General features: G+C 55.5%; 5 protein-coding genes across 5 annotated transcripts; 3 read left to right on the top strand and 2 right to left on the bottom strand.

Moving 5' to 3' along the window:
* Positions 1-2,287: 2,287 nt before the first annotated feature.
* On the top strand, positions 2,288-3,231 carry W97_03149 (uncharacterized protein; the record flags this gene model as incomplete). The annotated part of the gene is made up of 2 exons (XM_007781048.1): positions 2,288-2,397; positions 2,505-3,231. 2 exons carry the CDS (start codon positions 2,288-2,290, stop codon positions 3,229-3,231), a joined length of 837 nt encoding a protein of 278 aa, XP_007779238.1.
* Positions 3,232-4,012: 781 nt separating this feature from the next.
* W97_03148 (uncharacterized protein) lies at positions 4,013-5,777 on the bottom strand (the record flags this gene model as incomplete). Its single annotated transcript, XM_007781047.1, has 5 exons — positions 4,013-4,534; positions 4,612-4,764; positions 4,820-5,266; positions 5,325-5,558; positions 5,607-5,777. 5 exons carry the CDS (start codon positions 5,775-5,777, stop codon positions 4,013-4,015), a joined length of 1,527 nt encoding a protein of 508 aa, XP_007779237.1.
* Positions 5,778-6,395: 618 nt separating this feature from the next.
* Positions 6,396-10,237, top strand: W97_03147 (BUB protein kinase; the record flags this gene model as incomplete). The annotated part of the gene is made up of 3 exons (XM_007781046.1): positions 6,396-7,404; positions 7,544-7,984; positions 8,034-10,237. The coding sequence occupies 3 exons, from the start codon at positions 6,396-6,398 to the stop codon at positions 10,235-10,237; spliced, it is 3,654 nt and encodes a 1,217-aa protein (XP_007779236.1).
* Positions 10,238-12,124: 1,887 nt separating this feature from the next.
* W97_03146 (uncharacterized protein) lies at positions 12,125-16,450 on the top strand (the record flags this gene model as incomplete). The annotated part of the gene is made up of 6 exons (XM_007781045.1): positions 12,125-13,357; positions 13,421-13,597; positions 13,721-14,312; positions 14,382-14,917; positions 14,969-16,145; positions 16,263-16,450. 6 exons carry the CDS (start codon positions 12,125-12,127, stop codon positions 16,448-16,450), a joined length of 3,903 nt encoding a protein of 1,300 aa, XP_007779235.1.
* Positions 16,451-17,362: 912 nt separating this feature from the next.
* Positions 17,363-17,869, bottom strand: W97_03145 (uncharacterized protein; the record flags this gene model as incomplete). The annotated part of the gene is made up of 1 exon (XM_007781044.1): positions 17,363-17,869. One exon carries the CDS (start codon positions 17,867-17,869, stop codon positions 17,363-17,365), a length of 507 nt encoding a protein of 168 aa, XP_007779234.1.
* Positions 17,870-18,173: the final 304 nt, after the last annotated feature.

Genomic DNA, 18,173 nt, shown 5'->3' with positions numbered 1-18,173 from the left:
GGTGTTCTATAAAGGCGGTGCTTAAAGTGTAACGAGGTGCTATCACAAGATAATAAAGGTTACTATAATGGTTGGGGTCCTAATTAAGGAGATAGGGAATAGTGCTAAGATATGGTTTATAAGGTGAGGATTAATATCACGTAGTGAGATTAGATTAAGTTATAAAGAATGCTAGATTCTTATTTGAGTTGAGCACACCGTTCTAATGAATGAGAACGGTGTCTCCTATATACTGCCTGGTGCCATCCGTGGCTAGCTGTGGCTAGCTGTGCTAGCACTGCTATCCTCTACTAGCCTTACTATCTATCCCTAATCACGTGGTTCCTCCTACTAGTAGTGGCTAGCAGTCACGTGGTGGCTAGCCTGTGCTAGCCATTGTTCGGCCTCATGCCGGCGGCGCCGGTCCTGTCCTATGAGGTCGTAACACTTAGGCGAGAATTAAGAGAGTACTTCTAGACCTATTAAGAAGCTTATATAAAGCATCTTTAGTAATACTAGCGGACCTATAGAGGGCGTTTCTAGTGGTATTAAAAGATCTATTAAGGGTAGTTCTAGTAATATTAAAGAATCTAAGAATAGTGCTTTTATTAGTATTAACTAGCCTAAGAATAGTGCTATAGGTATAATTAAAGAGTCTAAAGGTTAGATTTCACCTTCTCTAATAGCTTTAGAGAAGGAGTTAGTAGCTACTACTATATAGAAGCTTAAGAAGGCGGATTAAGAAGCTATCTATAAGGCTATAGAGGAGGTGAATATATTAGAATAGGTGTGTAGTAAACTATAGCGCTATTAGTAAGAGGACTTACTAGTAGTAAGATATAATAGTAGGATTTAAGGTTCTAATTCTTTAGTAATCTTAGCATTTATTTACAACACTATTTAGAGGATTAGAGTAGCTATAGAATAGCTGCTAGGTAAGAGAGGTATATAGTAGTGTAGGAGGTTTATTATATAGAAGCTAGTATAGGGTGCGTGTGCTAAGATTTAAGGATTAATTAATTAGTTAGATAACTAAGGTAGTTAGCACTAGTTATATTATAGTATTAAGTATTACCACACTCGTTCTATATATTGTTTAGCCTTATATGACCTATTACTGTGATCCTATCGCCGCCTTGATAGTCCTACCTTAATATCTCACCTCCGCGGACGCGCACAACCTGCTCACCTGAGTCTATACTCAAATCCCTTACCCACGACACTACCTAGCTCTCTATTTCAAGATCCCTTGGAGTATCCTGCAAGGGGCCTTGATAGGAGCTTCTGGGAAGCAAGAGGCTTCCAGGCAATACCAAGTGGAGGCGCGGAGTACAAATCTCATTGCCCGACCGACTGAGCTGGACGGGTGCTAATAGTCGGAACACTACTTGCTCGGTAACTAGGCCGATAAGATATGTGGTGGTAAGGTAGTGCAGTAGATGAAGGTTGAAATGTTGATGTTGCTCCCGGCGGACGCGCTAGCGGACAGCCAGTCACCTGAGTGACAGAAATTGCCGGACTCGGGAAAACAGATAGGTCTTCAGTCAGCTTACGGAGGTCATGAATAGGCGTGATTCTTTATAATATGCTGCTATATAAACATATATAAGCTATATCTAGAGGTAGGATAGCTAGAGTAAAGATCTTTAGAGATATAGTAAATCTAATAGACTTCGGTGATTTAGGAGTGAGTTATAAGGCCGCACACGAGTGATAGAACTCGCCTAGACACGCTAATCGCTGGACTTCCAATCCACTCCTAAATCCCTAAAATCTATTAGGCTTACCACGTTCCTAAAGACATTTACTCTAGCCATTCCACCTCTAGTTGTAGCCTGAACACACTCTTAAGGTGGTATACTATAAGGAGTTGCTTCTATTCGTGACCTTTCCTTAACTGACTGAAGACCTATCTATTTTGGAGTCTGGCGATTTCTGTCACTCGCGTGCCAGTCGATCCGAACGAAGCCCGAAGCGGGCTGGTGGACGGGCTGGTGGACGGGCGGATCCTCAGCCCCAGGGCCAGCCCAGATGCACCCAAACTTCCCCGTCTGCCCTGCATCATCACCCGAATTCAACTGCAATACCTGGAGCAGTCGAGCGCACCGCTCACCTCTTTCTTCTTTCCCTTGTCCTTTCTTTTGCTTTCACCTGACTCCGCTCTGCCGCGCGCTTCCCTTCTCGTCACTCTTTTGCGTCCTTTTCACGTGCATGCTTTCTCGGCGACTGGACTGAGGAAGCATCTGCGCGTTGACGAGGGAGAGACTACTCGGATTACTGCGCCGTTAGAGTCCACGGGCAGTCTGCAATGGCAGATGTAAAGCGCAACGTCACGGCCGGAAAGAGCGTCACGCCGAAGACGGGCGGGCAGGCCATGAATGAGCTCGATGCGGCGCTGAGCAAGGCTGTGGGCGCGCGGTAAGTCAAGATCACGTCTCACGCAGCTCCTCCGCTTCTCTCGATCCCGTCAATGTTCGCTTAAACATGAGCATGGGGCTCCCAGCCAACTAGCCCGGTGTCTACAGCATCAGAGTCACCACCACCCTCCCCTCCCACACCCTCGAAGGCACCCTCTTCACCGCCTGCACCCTCACCAACCTAATCGCGCTGAACACCACCCCCGCGCCGCCGAACCCGTCCTCGGCGCTCTCGAACCAGCCAGCAGACTACCACATCGTGCCCGTCTCGCACATCCAGTCCTTCCAGCTGCTCTCGCTGCCGCCGACGAACAGCTCCGGCCTCGGAACCGGCGGGTTCGAGGGTGCGGCGCTGGGGATCCACCGGGTTGACGTCGAGGCGCTTCGGCAGCGGGAGGCGGCCGCGGTGGGGAAGCTGAAGGAGAAGGAGGCGATGCGGGGCAGGGGCGTGGGGAGGGAGGCGCAGGAGATATTTGATGCGCTTGCGAAGATGTGGGGCACCCCACTCCTTCCCTTTCACACCGCCCGCTATCCACAGCCGCGGCGTCTTGCCGTGTTTGCTTTTAAGCAGGAGGCTAACGAAGAACTGACGAGCAGGTATCCCGCCCGCTGGAACGACAGCACCATCATCGTCAACGACGCCGTCATGATCGACAAGCCGTATACCCCCGAGGCGTGCAGGGCGCCCAAGGACGCTGTGAGCCAGCAGACGCTGGTCATGGTGAAGAAGACGCTGCAGGGGCACGCGGCGAGGAAGCAAGCCGCGCAGAACCAGGGACAGAGCCAAGGAAGGCCGGGTGTTGCGACGCCAATGGCGCCGAGGAAGGGAGGTTGAACCCAGGAGCGAGGGCGTTGGGACACTACTTCAAGGACACGCTTTGAAGCTGGATGGATGAGAGCTTCTTGGCTTGAGGGGTATTTGAGAGATCTTGCGCTAGCTCTGACAAGTGAGATAGGCTCAACGGTGTGTGTGCGGGCATCGAGGTGCGGGCGGTTGTCTCTTCCGGAGACTCGATTTGGGGGTGTATTTAGGGGCACAAATACAAGAGAGAGGAGGCATTCAGAGCTCCGTCCATAATGATAATCTCCGTCGGCCCTTAAACATCAGGTGACATCATGCTCGCATAGAACAGGTATTGTTGACAGCAGGCCTGGACGTCAGATGTGTGTGGTTCTCAGATTTACTGCCTTAGCCAGTTATGCGATCGCTGAAGACAGTTCCGTGCGGTAGAACCCCCGAAGGATACCTGCGGGTATGAACATCCAGACGCTAATTAGAAGTAGAGGTTTGGTATGTAGCTACCAGACGCGCCCCACCGCCCGTGAGAAGGCGACCTAACACCAGACGATTCGCTTTAGCGCCGACTATGCCGCCAGAAGCCAGACCTTTACCTGCGCCCGACGCGCTAGTGCTATGTGCTATGCCACGGCTGCAATAATCTCCCCTATAATCCGTGCATTCCTTCATGCATCGTCGTTGCTCCATCATGGCATCAGGCTTCTGTTCAGTACCCTCGTCCATCGACTCTTCTACTATAATGCGCGCCAGCCCCGCATAGACCTGAGCGGCTGCCTTCTCTAAGGGTACGACTTCCGTACCGCTGCAGAGGGGCCCTTCAATGCAGATCCCCCATCAAATCCTCATCCCCAATATCCCCAACATCCACGTCCGCGAGCCCCGGATCCGCCATCTCGGCGTCACCGCCCACATCCCCGCCCCCGCCAACCCCGCCTTTCTTCCCCTTCCTCCGCCGGTTGTACTCCACATACTCCCGCGTAAGCCGCAGCCTCAGATCCGCCGCCTTGACCATCTCAGCCAACTCGTTCGTGCGCGCCATCTGCGCCACCAGCGCCGCGAGCTGCTGGCTTTCGTTCCGGGCGAGCGGGCCGTCGGGGGCGCCGGCGTCGAAGAAGCGCAGCACGGCCGGTGCGTCGGGGGCGATGGGGTAGTCTATGCGGCCGTTGAGGTGGCCCGAGGCGATCAGGGATTCGATGTACGCGTGTGCGTCGGAGGGGGTGAGATTGAGTAGCCGCGCGACGGAGGGGAGCGGGATCGCGGCGTAGGTTTTGGAGAGGTTGAGGATGTAGAAGCGCGGGAGGGCGCGGAGGAGGGTGCGGATGAGGCCGAGGTTGCCGTCCTGGAGGTGGCGAGTTAGGTGCGGTGAAAGAAGAAGGAGATCAGGGCCGCGCTGGAAAAGACAGAGGGGACACTTACGTTTCGCCATAGTTCGGCGCCGGCGTCGACGTCGGCCTGTAGGCGGGGCATGTCCCTGTTCTGGAAGATTTCGACTACCGTCTCGTAGGGCTTGGATGTGGATCTTAGGACTTTAAGCGCAGAGCTATTAACCGTCCGGGGAGACTCGGGCGTCTGCCACATCGTCAGCGCTCTGGGCCCATGCCTGCCCGCATTGCGGAACGCTTACCTTGCCTTCGATCAGGCAGCCCACCAGCAGCCACTTCCGGTAGGCCTCCACCATCATTCCGCTAGCCACGCCCTGCGCAGGGGAGGTGAGGACGTGTTCCAGGAAGAGCCTCGCCTGAGGATATTTCTCTAGTCCTAGGTATATCATCGCGCCCAGCAGGAAGTACTCTTGCACGTGGCTGATCTCGATCTTGTCCGAGTGACCGGAGCGGGAAGTTATCCATGCACTGCTGACGGAGTGATCTGCACACGGCACTGCATTCGTGGCACCAGATACGGGTGCAGTAGGAAAGCCGCTTATGGGGTTGTCTAGGATGGGGAGGGCGTGACGGTACATTCGGGCTTCGAGGCAGAGGCGTATGTAGTTCAAGTGGTTCGAGGTGAGGGTGCCGGTCATGGGATCGAGGCGGAGCAAGGCCGCGCAGATGAGAGGGATGCCGGCCAATGGCTGTAGTGATGTCAGGCAGGTTTGTAGGCGGGGAGAAGGCATGATCGGGCCTGCCCACCGCTCTGAAAAACCGGGTGATGCGCTCGATGTACTCCAGCAGCCGCCTCCAAAGCTCACCAGCATAGCGCATCTGGATCGGATCGCAGGTGACAAGGAAATCGCTGAGCTTCAACCAGAACGGCCCGTCTGGCCGGTGCGCGTCAGGGATCTTCGTGCTCTTCACGGAGCTCGCATGGATCTGGGCGGTTAGGACATAGATGTATGCGAGGGAATTTATCGACGGGTCGAGGAGCTGCAGGCGAGGTCAGCGAAGCCAACAAGACGAATTGCTTACGCCTACCTCCAGCAAATCATTCTGTATCCCGGCGGCTTTCGCCAGTGTGGCTAGCGGTATGCTTTGTAGAACGTTGATATATGAGCGGATCTGGCGGTCATATTCGACATGCTGAAGCGAGCTAAGGGCCTGAGCATCTGGTGGGAAAGAGAGCAGAGCGGAGGCGACGTCAGCCATGTGGACGGTTTGCGAGGGGTGGAGACAGAGAACTGTGGGTGGCAGGTTTTCGAGTGAGAGGTGAGAGACAGCTTGACGAATGCCGGGAGCGTGGGTATCGCTGGTGAAGCTCTCAGTGGGTCTATGAGTTCGCTTGCTGAAGGCACTGGATCTGTGATGATTATGGGAAGGCACGGAAGCCTAGTAGGGGAGGAAGTGGGGAGCGGGAGTGGTTCTCATCTAAGAGTTCTTTCATTAAACTTCATAAACGTCGTGATAGCGTGTGTGGTCCAAAGTCGGACTCAAAGCGGCACATGCGCGGTGGTGAAGTCGTTGCAGCCTTGTAGCCTTGGAGCCTTGTAGCCTCAAGATCTCGCTGCGGCAGTGACGCGGGAGCCCTTCCTAGCAACGCGGCCCCGTGCGCCAGTGTTGTCTGTTGATTTCTCTCTCTCGCCGCCCTTCGCACAAAGCTTCAGCTACGACTTCAGCACCAACTAACCACAGCAGCATACCGGCACCGCCATTACGGGAAAGAGCTACAGATAGTCAGGACAGACAATCAGGATTAAAGCACTGTCTCGAAAAGAATCACCGCCGCTTGTCCACTAATTGTCCACTAATGCGAGCCACCTGCCCGCCATGGCAGCACCTACGGAAGACCTGATATCGTTCGACCTGATCGAGTCCTCCAAAGAGAACATCAAAGTCCTCCCCAGCGGCCGTTCCGCAAAAGCGCTCGCCTCCATCCTCTCCCCACGCGGCCCCTCTTCGGCAGCACCACTCGCATCCCCCTCGCATACCGAAGACCCCAATTCCAGCATCCGCGCCGATTACGAGACCGAGCTCCTCCACATCACCGACTCCGACGACCCCCTCGACATCTACGACCGCTACATCCGCTGGACGCTTGACGCGTACCCCTCAGCTTCTGCGACACCGGCCTCGGGGCTTCTTCCGCTGCTCGAGCGCGCCACCAAGCACTTCCTACCTGACCCCGTCTATGCGAACGACCCGCGCTATCTCAAGATATGGCTGCACTACATCCGCCTCTTCTCCGACGCGCCGCGCGAGACCTTCGCGTTTCTGGCGCGGCACCGCATTGGCGAGGCGCTGGCGCTATATTACGAAGAGTTCGCCGCATGGCTCGAAGGCCAAGGCCGATGGACGCAAGCAGAAGAAGTGTACGAGATGGGACTCCAGAAAGAGGCTCGGCCCGGAGAGCGACTAAGTCGAAAGTTCGGAGAATTCCAGCGGAGGTATGAGGCCGCGCTGGCAGCAGGAGGGGCCGGCGAGGCGCACAGGAGCCCTGCACTAGAGCCCCTAAGGCCGGCGTTGGCGCTCAAGGTTAATCCCTTTGGCTCCACGGTAGGGGAGGCCGTGGATCCGCAGGCACGGGATCGTGCCAGAGCGGCGGCTGGTGGTGGGGCCACAAAGGCAGGAAAGCCGAAGTTGGCGGTCTTCGCGGACGGCGACGAGGTCGATAAGCCTGGGTCGAGCGGTTCGGCGAAGGGGTGGGAGAGCATACAGAGTCTTGCCGAGCGGAAGAAGGAAAACACAATAGCGCCGAAGCCGTGGGCTGGGGAGACGATCAAGGGCCAGAAGCGGAATGCAGGGATGGAGAAGATGATGGTCTTCAAGGATGAGGTGAGTTCAGATCCCGCAAGATGATGAGTTGCCCTCTTGTTTCTGATTGCGATGCGTACAGGTGTAGCTAAGCTTCTTTTCTGTACTCTAGACGGCCCAGAATGACACGAGTTGTGAACCACTGCGACCGCATCCGCTGAGAGCGGAACTGCAGAGCGTGAACCCTAAAACTGGTAGGACTGAGCATGTATTTGTCAATCTGGAGATGGTCTATCCAGACCCCAGCGACCCCTCGGCTGCGGAGTTCTGCTTTGAGGAGCTGCGCGCGAGGCATAGAGGATGGCTTCAGCATGACTGGGCAGCCATGCGCCGAGAAGAGGAGGAACGGGAGCAGCAAGCGTTAGAGCAGGCCGAAGCTGTGGAGAGGGTCAAGCGGGAAGAAAAAGTCCGTTCGAAGGGAGCTGCTGCCGTCCTATCTCAAGAGCTGCAGAAGCTTGCGCTGAATGACGAGAACGATGAGAACGCGCCTCCATCGCAGGAGGACGTCGAGAAAGCCAAACTGGCAAAGCAGAGGCGAAGAGAGGAACGAGCGAACCGTACCAGGAAGATCCGGGTCATGGAAGTCCGCGGCGAGACGCAAACAGGTGGGTGTATGGATCAGCAAGTGAAAGCAGCATGCTAACACAATCAAAGTGCAAACGAACCTTGCCTCTCCAACCGGACGCAAGCTGCGACGCAAGAAGTCTGCTGAGCCAACCATGACGTTTCACACAAAAGAAGCCATGGAAGAGATCTACGGTATCTTCAGCCAGCCCTTGAGCTCTTCCCAAGAGAAAGAGGACGTCGAGAGCGCTGCAGAGAGCGACGACGGCGACTACACCAGTGGAGGAGAAAGCACCGGGACTGGAAGGATATCTGGCGCGACTAGCGATTATGGAGAAGAGACTGAGGCGGGCGATTTTACAGAGATGAAGAGCACGGTCGGGGACGATGAAGCTGTAACGGAGAGCGGGACCCAGTGGTCTGAATTCACCGCCAGCAAGCATATGCCTGAGGAGGAACAAGCGCATACCGCTGAAGATCAGACGGCAGGGCAAACGCAAGAGACATCTTGGGAGATCTACCGGGACGAGCAAGAAGACTCTCCACCAGAACAAGAGGAACTTGTCACACCAATATCCCCCGACGCCCAATCAGCGCAACTACCCACCCAATATGTGCCATTGCCACCGGAGCATTACGACGTACCTACCCGGCCGTATCGGGATCCAGCCATCATGGCTAACAACAGACTTCCTTTCATGACGCCCATCGTCGAGAAGACGGAGTCTTCCATGGGAGCTGCGACGGCACTTGCAGAGAAAGACTACTTCATCTCCAAAACACCATGCAGGAAGAATGGTACCAAAACACCTACAATCCCAGAGTTAGATGGCGAAGCTTGGAGCAGCCCTTTCCAGGATGTCCTGGAAGAAGCGTCTAGGTTACAAGACGCGAAGATCTCTCAGCCAGTGCTTTCAAAAGCCTCGCAGCGAAAAATACCTCTGGGAGTCTCCAGAGCATCGAAACCGCAAGCTGGGAGCGCGCCCAAGGAGGCGACGCAGAAAGGCCCGATCATCAAAGACGTCCAATGCAATCCCGTGGACGAGGAAATCCGGCAGATAATCCTGAGCCAGATTCAACCCCCACTCGCGAGCTATGACGGCTACTACGAAGACAGACACCGCGCATATGGCCGAAGCGCCGAGCTTCGCAGATTCACGAAGGCGGTCTCGAAAATCGGCAAGAATACCGCCGACAAGACCGCTACCAACCTATCAATGCCGCCTACGCTCAATTTCAGCACCGGAGAGCGGCGCTACACCATCAAGCGCGAGCTAGGCAAAGGCGCTTTCGCACCCGTCTACCTCGCCGAGAGCGATCCCGCCCACGACGCTGATGACGAGGACGAAAATAGGCCAGCCCAGATGGGCAGGGGCTCGTTCGGCGTGCGGCGAAACAGGCTGGAAGCCATTAAGATGGAAGACCCACCGTCGGCGTGGGAGTTCTACATCATCCGGCAAGCGAACCGACGGCTCGGTGTCTCAAGATCTGCGGACTCTATCATCCAGGCATATGAGATGCGCCTTTTCCAGGACGAGTGCTATCTGGTTGAGGAGTACCGCGATCAGGGGACTCTGCTCAACTTAGTCAACATCGCCAAGGCGGATGTGAGCGGCGGCGGCATCATGGATGAGCTCATGGCAATGTTCTTCACCATCGAGCTGTTCCGCGCCACAGAAGCGCTGCATGCCAAAGGCCTCATCCACGGCGATCTCAAGGCCGACAACGTGCTCGTGCGGCTCGACGAGGACGGTTCCTGGTCCTCACAATATGCCCGTGATGGCACGAATGGGTGGGCTGCCAAGGGCATCACGTTAATCGACTTCGGCCGCGGCATCGACGTGAAGGTCTTCAGGCCCGACGTCCAGTTCATCGCCGACTGGAAGACCAGCGAGGCGGACTGTGCCGAGATGCGCGAGATGCGGCCGTGGACGTTCCAGGTCGACTATCATGGCCTTGCGGGGATCGTGCATAATCTCCTCTTCGGGAAGTATATCGACACAGTGGCCGAGCGGGGCGCGGCGTTGGGCGCGGGTGCGACTAAGACGTATAGGATTAGGGAGAGTTTTAAGAGGTACTGGCAGACGGAGATTTGGGAGGGGGTCATGGATTTGCTGTTGAATCCGTTGATGCATCTTGAGGGTGAGGAAGGGAGGAAGCTGCCGGTGCTGAAGGGCATGAGGAGCGTGAGGGAGAGGATGGAGGAGTACCTTGAGAGCAACTGTGAGAAAGGTGTAGGGCTGAAAGGCTTGCTGAGGAGGATGGAAGAGAAGGTACGGGATAGGAAGCGGTAAGGTTCTCTTTCTGTGAGGTCTCAAACCGGGAGTGCGGGCGCTTCATCCATGCTCTGCATTTACTGGTGTTAACGGGTATGAGAACTGGCTACGGGTAGGAGCAAAGGAAGATCGGTACGGACTCAATGTAGCTTCTTGTCCACGGGCCAGTCTCTATTGAAGAAGATGCCAAAAGGCCAGGGATTTTAGCCCTGGATCTTAGCCCTTTGAAGCATTCCGGCTAGGTACTGATGAATTGAAAGTAACCTTTCCCTTGACGATTGCGCAAACACTTCACCTAAGCATCCCCATGAGGATCCCAACAAAGCAGTCAAAAATTACTGTCACCTACAACACAGCTTCGAATCATGGCCGACACCACAATCATAGCCGAGAGTCGGAATGGTGGCGGAAGTCAGATTTACGTTTGGCCAGGTTTCACGACAACGGCGGACCGTTCTTGAGGCGTTTCGAAGCACGAGCCCGAGGCGCCGATCCCTGAGCAACCCCTGAGCCCCACCTGCGTGACAGAAATTGCCGGACTCCGAAAAACAGATAGATCTTCAGTCAGCTTAGGGAGGTCATGAATAGGCGCAATCCTTCATGGTATACTGCCACATAAACATGTGCAAGCTATACCTGGAGGTAAGGTGGCTAGAGTAAAGGTCTTTAGAGACGTGGTGAATCTAATAGATTTCAGTGATTTGGGAGTGAGTAGTAAGTCCGGTAGTTTACGAGTCCGGCGATTTCCGTCACTCGCGTGAGCCCTGAGCCCTGAGCCCTGAATCCTGGGGTCTGATGCAGCCCTCGGCGACATCTGATACTGATTGCTTCTTCACTACTCCGTACGCTTCTCGTGATACATTGGGCAGCCGAGTCGCCAAAAGAGGGTTCCTCTTAAGCCCTCCGAAGCGCTGAAACGGGTCGGGTTGAGCACATCATCGTGCAGACGCCGCAGGAGCTTCTCCCCTTGTTCCCGACATGTACGCTCAAATAACCTAGATACCCCTCCGCTGCTACTTCCACAACTCGACAGCGGCGTAGACGGCCTAATCGCGCTCAGCCCCGCTCAATTGGCCATCCGCTTTCTCCAGACTGGGCTTTTGTATTGTTTCTGCAAGTGCCAGATCCACGCCAGAACCACGCCAGAACCACGCCAGGCATTCTTCACATCTCCTGCATCCCGGATAACCCCCGTCGCTTCACCCAGCCGCGACTCAAGTGCGCAGTGAATCGATAGCTCAACGCACACAAGCTGCGCCAGAGAAGGGACGAACCAGACATCCACATCCAAGGGACCAATACGGGCAGCAAGTCGAGATGCGCGACTCGTAGAGCCGGGTTGGGTTTCGAGGCGTGGTCACGGTGATCAAGCACACAGCGGCGCGCAATCCGACTTCGACTCACGCAACTAAGGCGCGCAACACCGGGAAAGGCTGGTACCATCAGCCGTAGCTCTGTGTTTACCAGGGCGTTCGCAGTCGAAGCGGTCCCGCGAGCGCTGTGCAGCAACGGGCGCTGCTCTACTCGTAGGGAGGTCGCATCGAAGCTCTTGGCAAGCCACTTGCAGGCATTACAGTACCTTAGGTGTCGACTCGACCCTCGACCCTCGACCCTCTACTCTCAGGTACCTCCGGGGCCTGGGAGGAGACAACTGTCCGACTGCGCTCCACCGCACGCAGGCACTTCCAAGCCCATTGCAGGCACCGTCCAGCCTGCGTTCCACCACCCAGCCGTCCTGCGGGCTCAGCGTCGACCCTCCCCGGTTTCCGCGGTGCAGCTGCCGCATCGAGGGCTTGCATGAACGGCGTCTGCCCTTCACCGCGGCCTGCATAACGGCGAACCGGCGGTCTGAAGTCGCATACGGATCCCTCGACTAAGGTACCGCACCTGCACACGACGACGGCCATGGACCCAGTGTCGATGGCTTCTCCTTCTTCCTCTTCTTCTTCTTCCGCTGCCGCCAATGCACGTCCTCCGTCCGCTCACACTCGACGTTCTTCGCGATCCGGGTCGCAGGCCTCGTCGTCTGGCACCACCGTCAAGCGCGCCGCATCGCTCAGCTCTTCCAATGCACCCTACTCGAGGTTTTCCTCCGCGCCTTTTCCCTCCTTCGATTCGGCTGAGGCGTTCGGTGACGCAGCCACCTTACCTGCCAGAAACACCACGCCAACCCACAGACGCCGATCGAGCGTAGCGGAGGGGTTTAGCGGTATCAAGGAAGGCATTGGTAATCTCAATCGCTGGTCCCACTCTACAACCTCGAGCAGGTCGTCGACGAAGGACACGACAGCTGGGAGCAGCTTCTCGCGCAGGATGAGCATTAGCGGCAGCACAACCCTCTCTTCAGTTCATGGCTCCTCGGCCGCCCATTCCTCGCCATCGCGCAAAAGCAGTACGGAGCCGCGATATTCGCCTACACGCAGCCCTCATCGGCGAGCACGACCTCCGTCTCCGTTGCCTTCAGCACCGCCAATAACACTGCCACCTTTATCAACGCCCCCCACCCACTTCCCTCAAACCAGCTACGAGTCTGGATCCACATCCACGCCCGCGACGGCTGGGACGTCCTCGGCATCTGAGTTCCATACGCCGCTGTCCCATTCGAACTCGACGCCTGATTATTTTGGTTCACGAATACCCAAGCCAGGATCGCCAAAGCGATCGATGATTTACCGAAGCACGCAGTTGCGATCGCCTCACACCACGCCTCCCATACTACTATCGGATAGTTCATCTCGACCTTCTGGTTTGTTACGTGCCGGGATCGGCTCAGCATTGGTGGGGCAGGAGCCTGGATTAAGGCAGAGGCTGGCAAGCAACAGCATTCAAGAAAGAAGGGACGAAGGTGGCGGCTCGGGGAACCCATCTGCCCGTCTCAGGGAGCGGAGTACAAGCGACAGCGACAGGAACCGCGAAAGCCAGTCTACTGCCAGTCCTCCAAGGACAAGAGAGCGTCGTGAAAAAGACAAGAAATCGATGCTGTCTAGAGCTTTACAGAAAGCCAATACGGCTGTGCTGCTTGACAATGCACTGAATTTTGAGGGTGCAGTTGAGGCCTATGAGGATGCTTGTAGGCTGCTACAACAGGTTATGCTGAGGAGTTCTGGGGAGGATGATCGAAGAAAGTTGGATTCCATTGTAAGTCTTGTAGCGAATACCACACAATCGCCCAACCCGCGGAATGTTAATGAAATTCGATAGCGAATCACTTATACGAATCGAATCCAAGAACTTCAGATACTGAACCCCTCCCACCAGCCCGCTTCAGGCAAATCCCTACCAGCCAGACCGATGAGCGACGAGTCCTTAGGCTCAGGCGCTCTGTCGCTACCGCTTGGGTCAGACGATGATGATGAGCCTGTGGTGATTGGAACTGCGGTAACAACAAGAATCATCAATGACCCGTCGATGGAGCGAGAACGACATGCACTGCCGTCAGGGAGTTCGCAGCCTGCGGGAAACCGAGATTCAGAGTTGACATCCGCGATACGAGGCGTGGAGAGCACAATGCCAATCACATCGCAGTCCAACGGTCTATTAAAGGTTACGGCGTCCAACTCCCGGCTTAGTCAGCGAGTACCTGCGATGCGGCTGTCCGCTTTTGATTCGCCTATGGACAAGAGTTATATGCCACCACCGCTATCACCACGACCCCCACCATCGCCAAGTCTTGAATCAGGAGATGAGCCGGCTGAAGGACCAATCGCCAGACAGAACAGCCAGGTCTCTCAGCAAGGCCCTAGCGACCCCGAACCCATAAAAAATGACGAGCCCGTATCCTGGTTAGACACTATAGATGAGTCTGACGGTTCTTCTTGCGCATCATCTGTGCATTCAGTATCGTCACTCGATGGTGCTATTCATCGGAAGCATCTGCGCAACAATAGTGGATCAACGCAGGCAGAGTTCGATGCTGCGCTTGACGCTGCTGTCGAAGCCGCTTACGATGATGGATTCGAGCCATACGAGGAGGATCGGCCGCTGGAGATGCACCAATCTGTCCTGAGCAAGGCGCCCTCTGCGATGGACAGGTTAGCCAATGAGCGAGACGCAGAACTTGCAAGAGAGGATTTAATAAAGGCAGCGAAGCTCCGTGATAGAGAGTTACGGCTCACGGAGCCGCTACCCCATGCACGAGGGAGCGCAGAACCCGGATATCGAGATCCCGAAGCGGACGAGGAAGAGCGGATGCTCGACGAAATGACCAAGGAGTATATGCTGGAAGGGTTCGACTTCGACCTTCAGTCAAAGTCAGCACTGCCCAGGCAATCAGACTCCAGCGGCTTTTCCTCCGGCAGTGCCTGGAACAGCTCCATGTCCTCGAACCGGACGACTGCCGGGACCTCACTTTCTACAGTTGCAGAGCTGCCTGCCGCTCATCTCTCAACGATAGCACAACTGGACCTACCCTTACCCGCACCGCCACCCACAATATCCTTGCCTGCCGTGTCTGCAAGCCACCCAGAGGAAATTCCTCATCAACCTCCGATAAGTACAATGCCGAGCGTGCCAAGTGTCGTAGCTCCTCATGGCATTGGCGTTCGAAGTCGAAGGCTGTCGGGCAAAGACCCGAAGCACCTGAAGATTGAGACATCAATTCTTGTTCCTCACGTCGTCCAGCCGCCGCTCTCCCAGGACCGCTTATCAACCACGGCCGCTCAGGGTAAAGAGCGCAAGGTGCCGCCCGCTCTTGAGTCAGTTAGCGAGGCTGTGGGCGGTGGTCAGATGCTACCTGGCGACGTATTCAAGCTGCCCAAGATGCCCGCTTCGGCAGCGAGCCTTGACATTACGCCACCAACACCTTTACCGGGATCCAGTCCTGCCGATTCCATCCCAATAATCTTATCCGATAACCCCGATACAGCGCTAACTCGCGTAACCTCCGAAGACAGCACCCTCGCGCCCAAGTCACCCAGACACTTCAAACCTTCAACTACCAAAAGTTCACATCCCCCCACTTCCCTCAGGAAGAACGGATCCTCACTCAGCCTCAAAAGCCGCGCACTCTCACTCTCGAGCCCCGATGGTTCTGAAAACAGCATCCACACTCCCCTAAGTACTACATTCGCTGCCTTCTCGACGCGCAAGCTCAGCAACCCAGCCATTGCACCCACGCCCACCATCCCAACATTCGCGACCGACAGCCTGGCTATCGGCGGCCTGCACCTCTTCAACAGCGACATACAGAGCCCGAGTAGCACCGACAGCGCCACGCAGCTAGACTCCGACACCGACGGCCCCATCCCACTCGAGCCCTGTCCCGACGCCCACCTCCTCCGCCCCTTCTGGCTACTCCGCGCAGTCTACCAGACCCTCGCACACCCGCGCGGCGGCTATCTCTCCAACAAACTCTTCGTCCCCCGCAACATCTGGACCGTCAACGGCGTTAAGCTCAAGCACGTCGACGAGAAAATCGCGAACATGGACCTCCTGACCGCAGCATTGTTGCGGCTTGCCCGCGTAGATGAAGATGATGCTGAGGCTGTGCTCGAGGAGATGCAGGCGCTGGAGAAAGTGCTGGATCAGGCGCAGGCGGCGCTGGCCAGGAAGCTGGGGTCAGAGGTCGGCGTGAATGGCATCGGCAGCTTCTTCAAGGACGCCACGGGTGTTGTCAGACCGGCGACCGGCGGTTCCGAGGCAGGGTTGCTCGGCGAACAGAAAGTCGGGGCGCAGGCCAAATCGTACCTTACCTCGTGGCGGAAACTGAGGAGTAAAGGCTCAGCGATGGGGCTTAATGCGCATGGTGCTGGCACAGGGGCAGTCAAGGATCTTCCCAAGGATGCCTTCACGATGCCGAGTCTGCCGATGACGGGGCTGCCGGCTATCCGGTTCGCGAAGAGGGATGTGAAGGCCGTGACCTGCGAAGGGCCGAATGCGAATTATATGGGGAGTCTGGTGCGATTGTGTGATGCGGTGCAGATACTTGGTAGGTCTCTTCTCTCCCGCTTGTGTTCCATACCTCCGTACACACTGGGGGATCTCATTCGCGGCTTGCATGGTTTATAGGGTTCTTCTTAGGCAAAGCTAATAGGTGCCTCTACAGACCAGATAGCCCGACAGGCCGAGGATCCAGGTCTTAGACACTCTTCGCAAACGCACGTCGGTTTGGAGCTTAGCACCAGGCACGCGGCGGAGTTCTTCGGATTCTATGTCTGCAGGTTCGTGCTGCAGGATGTTGGGATTTTGCTTGACAAGTTCGTCAAGAGGGGGTGTGAGTGGGTGCTTGTTTGAGAGCATGTTTAGCCTGCCGTCTGTACGTAGCGGATTGGATTGCAGGGTGCAGGCTGGCTTGTAGGTCATGTTGAGCTATGCGCAAGTCGATATTTACGCCTGAGGAATGGCACGAGGGCGCTCTGGGAATTTCGCATCAAGGGACTGGTGTAAGTGATGGCTGTGTTTGTAAGGATGATATCCCCTTCTGTTTTGCTTTTGTTACAGTGCGAGCATCGCTACCCCTGTCTAGGTCGCCGTTGTTGTCAGTACGTTCGGCTTTTTGTACATAGCTCCAATGCGCGCTGGTCCGCAATGTAAAAGTGGACAGCCATAAACCGCGAAGTTTCATCTGTTCGAGACATAGAAGCTTCCTTCTGGGTTCCACGTCTGTACCGGTTTCCGATTTCCTCATGAGTTCCGTTTGCGGATGATCATATCTTACTTTTCTTTTCTCCTGCTTGTCCCAGCTTCCTGTTCCCGGCCCTCGGCTTTGCGGCGTTCTTCTAACGGAAGGGAACTAGCATCACCTGTGAACTTTGTCTAACTGCGCAATATGCTCGCAGTGTAGCAGTTATCGGATCAACTCCGTTTAGAAGAACATGAGATGTTTTCACTTTCCATTAGTGGAGCACACTATTGGGACTGATGCTTAACGCCTTCCATTCAGTGCAGGCTAAGGTATGGAGAGTGAGCGCTCTATCCGTGAGCCGAGAACGGGCATAATCTTTCCGCATAGTTCACCCGCTAATAATGGAGAGGCTGTGGAAGCGCTCGCTGCTGAGGCCGTCCTGAGTAGATCTGAAGTCCAGGTGCATAAGCGAAACGAAGATGAAAAGACGGCGTCAACATTCAACTACACTACTCGACAGAGACCGTAGCCAACGCAACCAGCACGCGGAACGTACACTCATCCCTCACAACCACTTTTATTCATGCAAAGCGCCTGACAACCTGCCACTCCGTATGCCCAACATAGTTGCTGTCGCTAGTGTTCCACTGCTTCCACGTCCACACTCTCCCATCCATGAACTCCGGATTTCTCGCAAAGTCAATCGGCCTTTGGATAAAGTACCTATTGCCACTCCCGACGCCGCCCTCCTCATACGCCGTGGCGTTGAAGTTCAACGGCGCGTTGATGTTGGGCCTAGACATCTCGATCAGCAGCAGCCCTAGGCCGTTGTTATTGTGCGAGAAGTCCGTGTTGATGGACACGTCAATGCTCGCGGTCTGCGTCGCGTTGTTGGAGAGGTAGACCTGGGATTTGAGCTCGCAGGAACTACCGGGGTCGTTGCCGGTGCGGGTTACGTAGATGCGGACGATCGTCGTGTAGATGATTGCTTGAGGGGGAGGGGCGGCTTCGGTGGTAGCGGCTTCAGCTTTGGGGACGGGGGCGCCGCTGAAATCGGCGAAGGAAATGGGGGGAACAGGCTGATCCATTGTTTGTGAGTTTGGGATGCTGCCGTGTGGTCAGAGACTGATGGCGATGGTCCCCATAAAGGATCGTACTTGAAGAAGGAGGTGGAGCTTGTTTACCTTAGCTTTGGCAAGAAGCAATGGCTTTGTAACAGACTGGGACTCGTGCAATCCAAGTGAGGACTGTGTAGAAACCTGTGGATGATTTGGAAACGGCCTGAGCAGAAACGAAATATATATACATGAACAACAGCACTAGAAAGCTGTCTTTGCTGAGGATTTCTAGCCTTACTTCCCCTAGCTTCATTTCCAGCATTACAACTCGTCT

Source organism: Coniosporium apollinis (genome assembly GCF_000281105.1).
Source record: "Coniosporium apollinis CBS 100218 chromosome Unknown supercont1.12, whole genome shotgun sequence".
In the NCBI taxonomy this organism is placed as follows: Eukaryota; Fungi; Ascomycota; class Dothideomycetes; genus Coniosporium; species Coniosporium apollinis.
The sequence above is the reverse complement of the archived record's forward strand: the minus strand, read 5'-3'. Positions and strand labels throughout refer to the sequence as shown.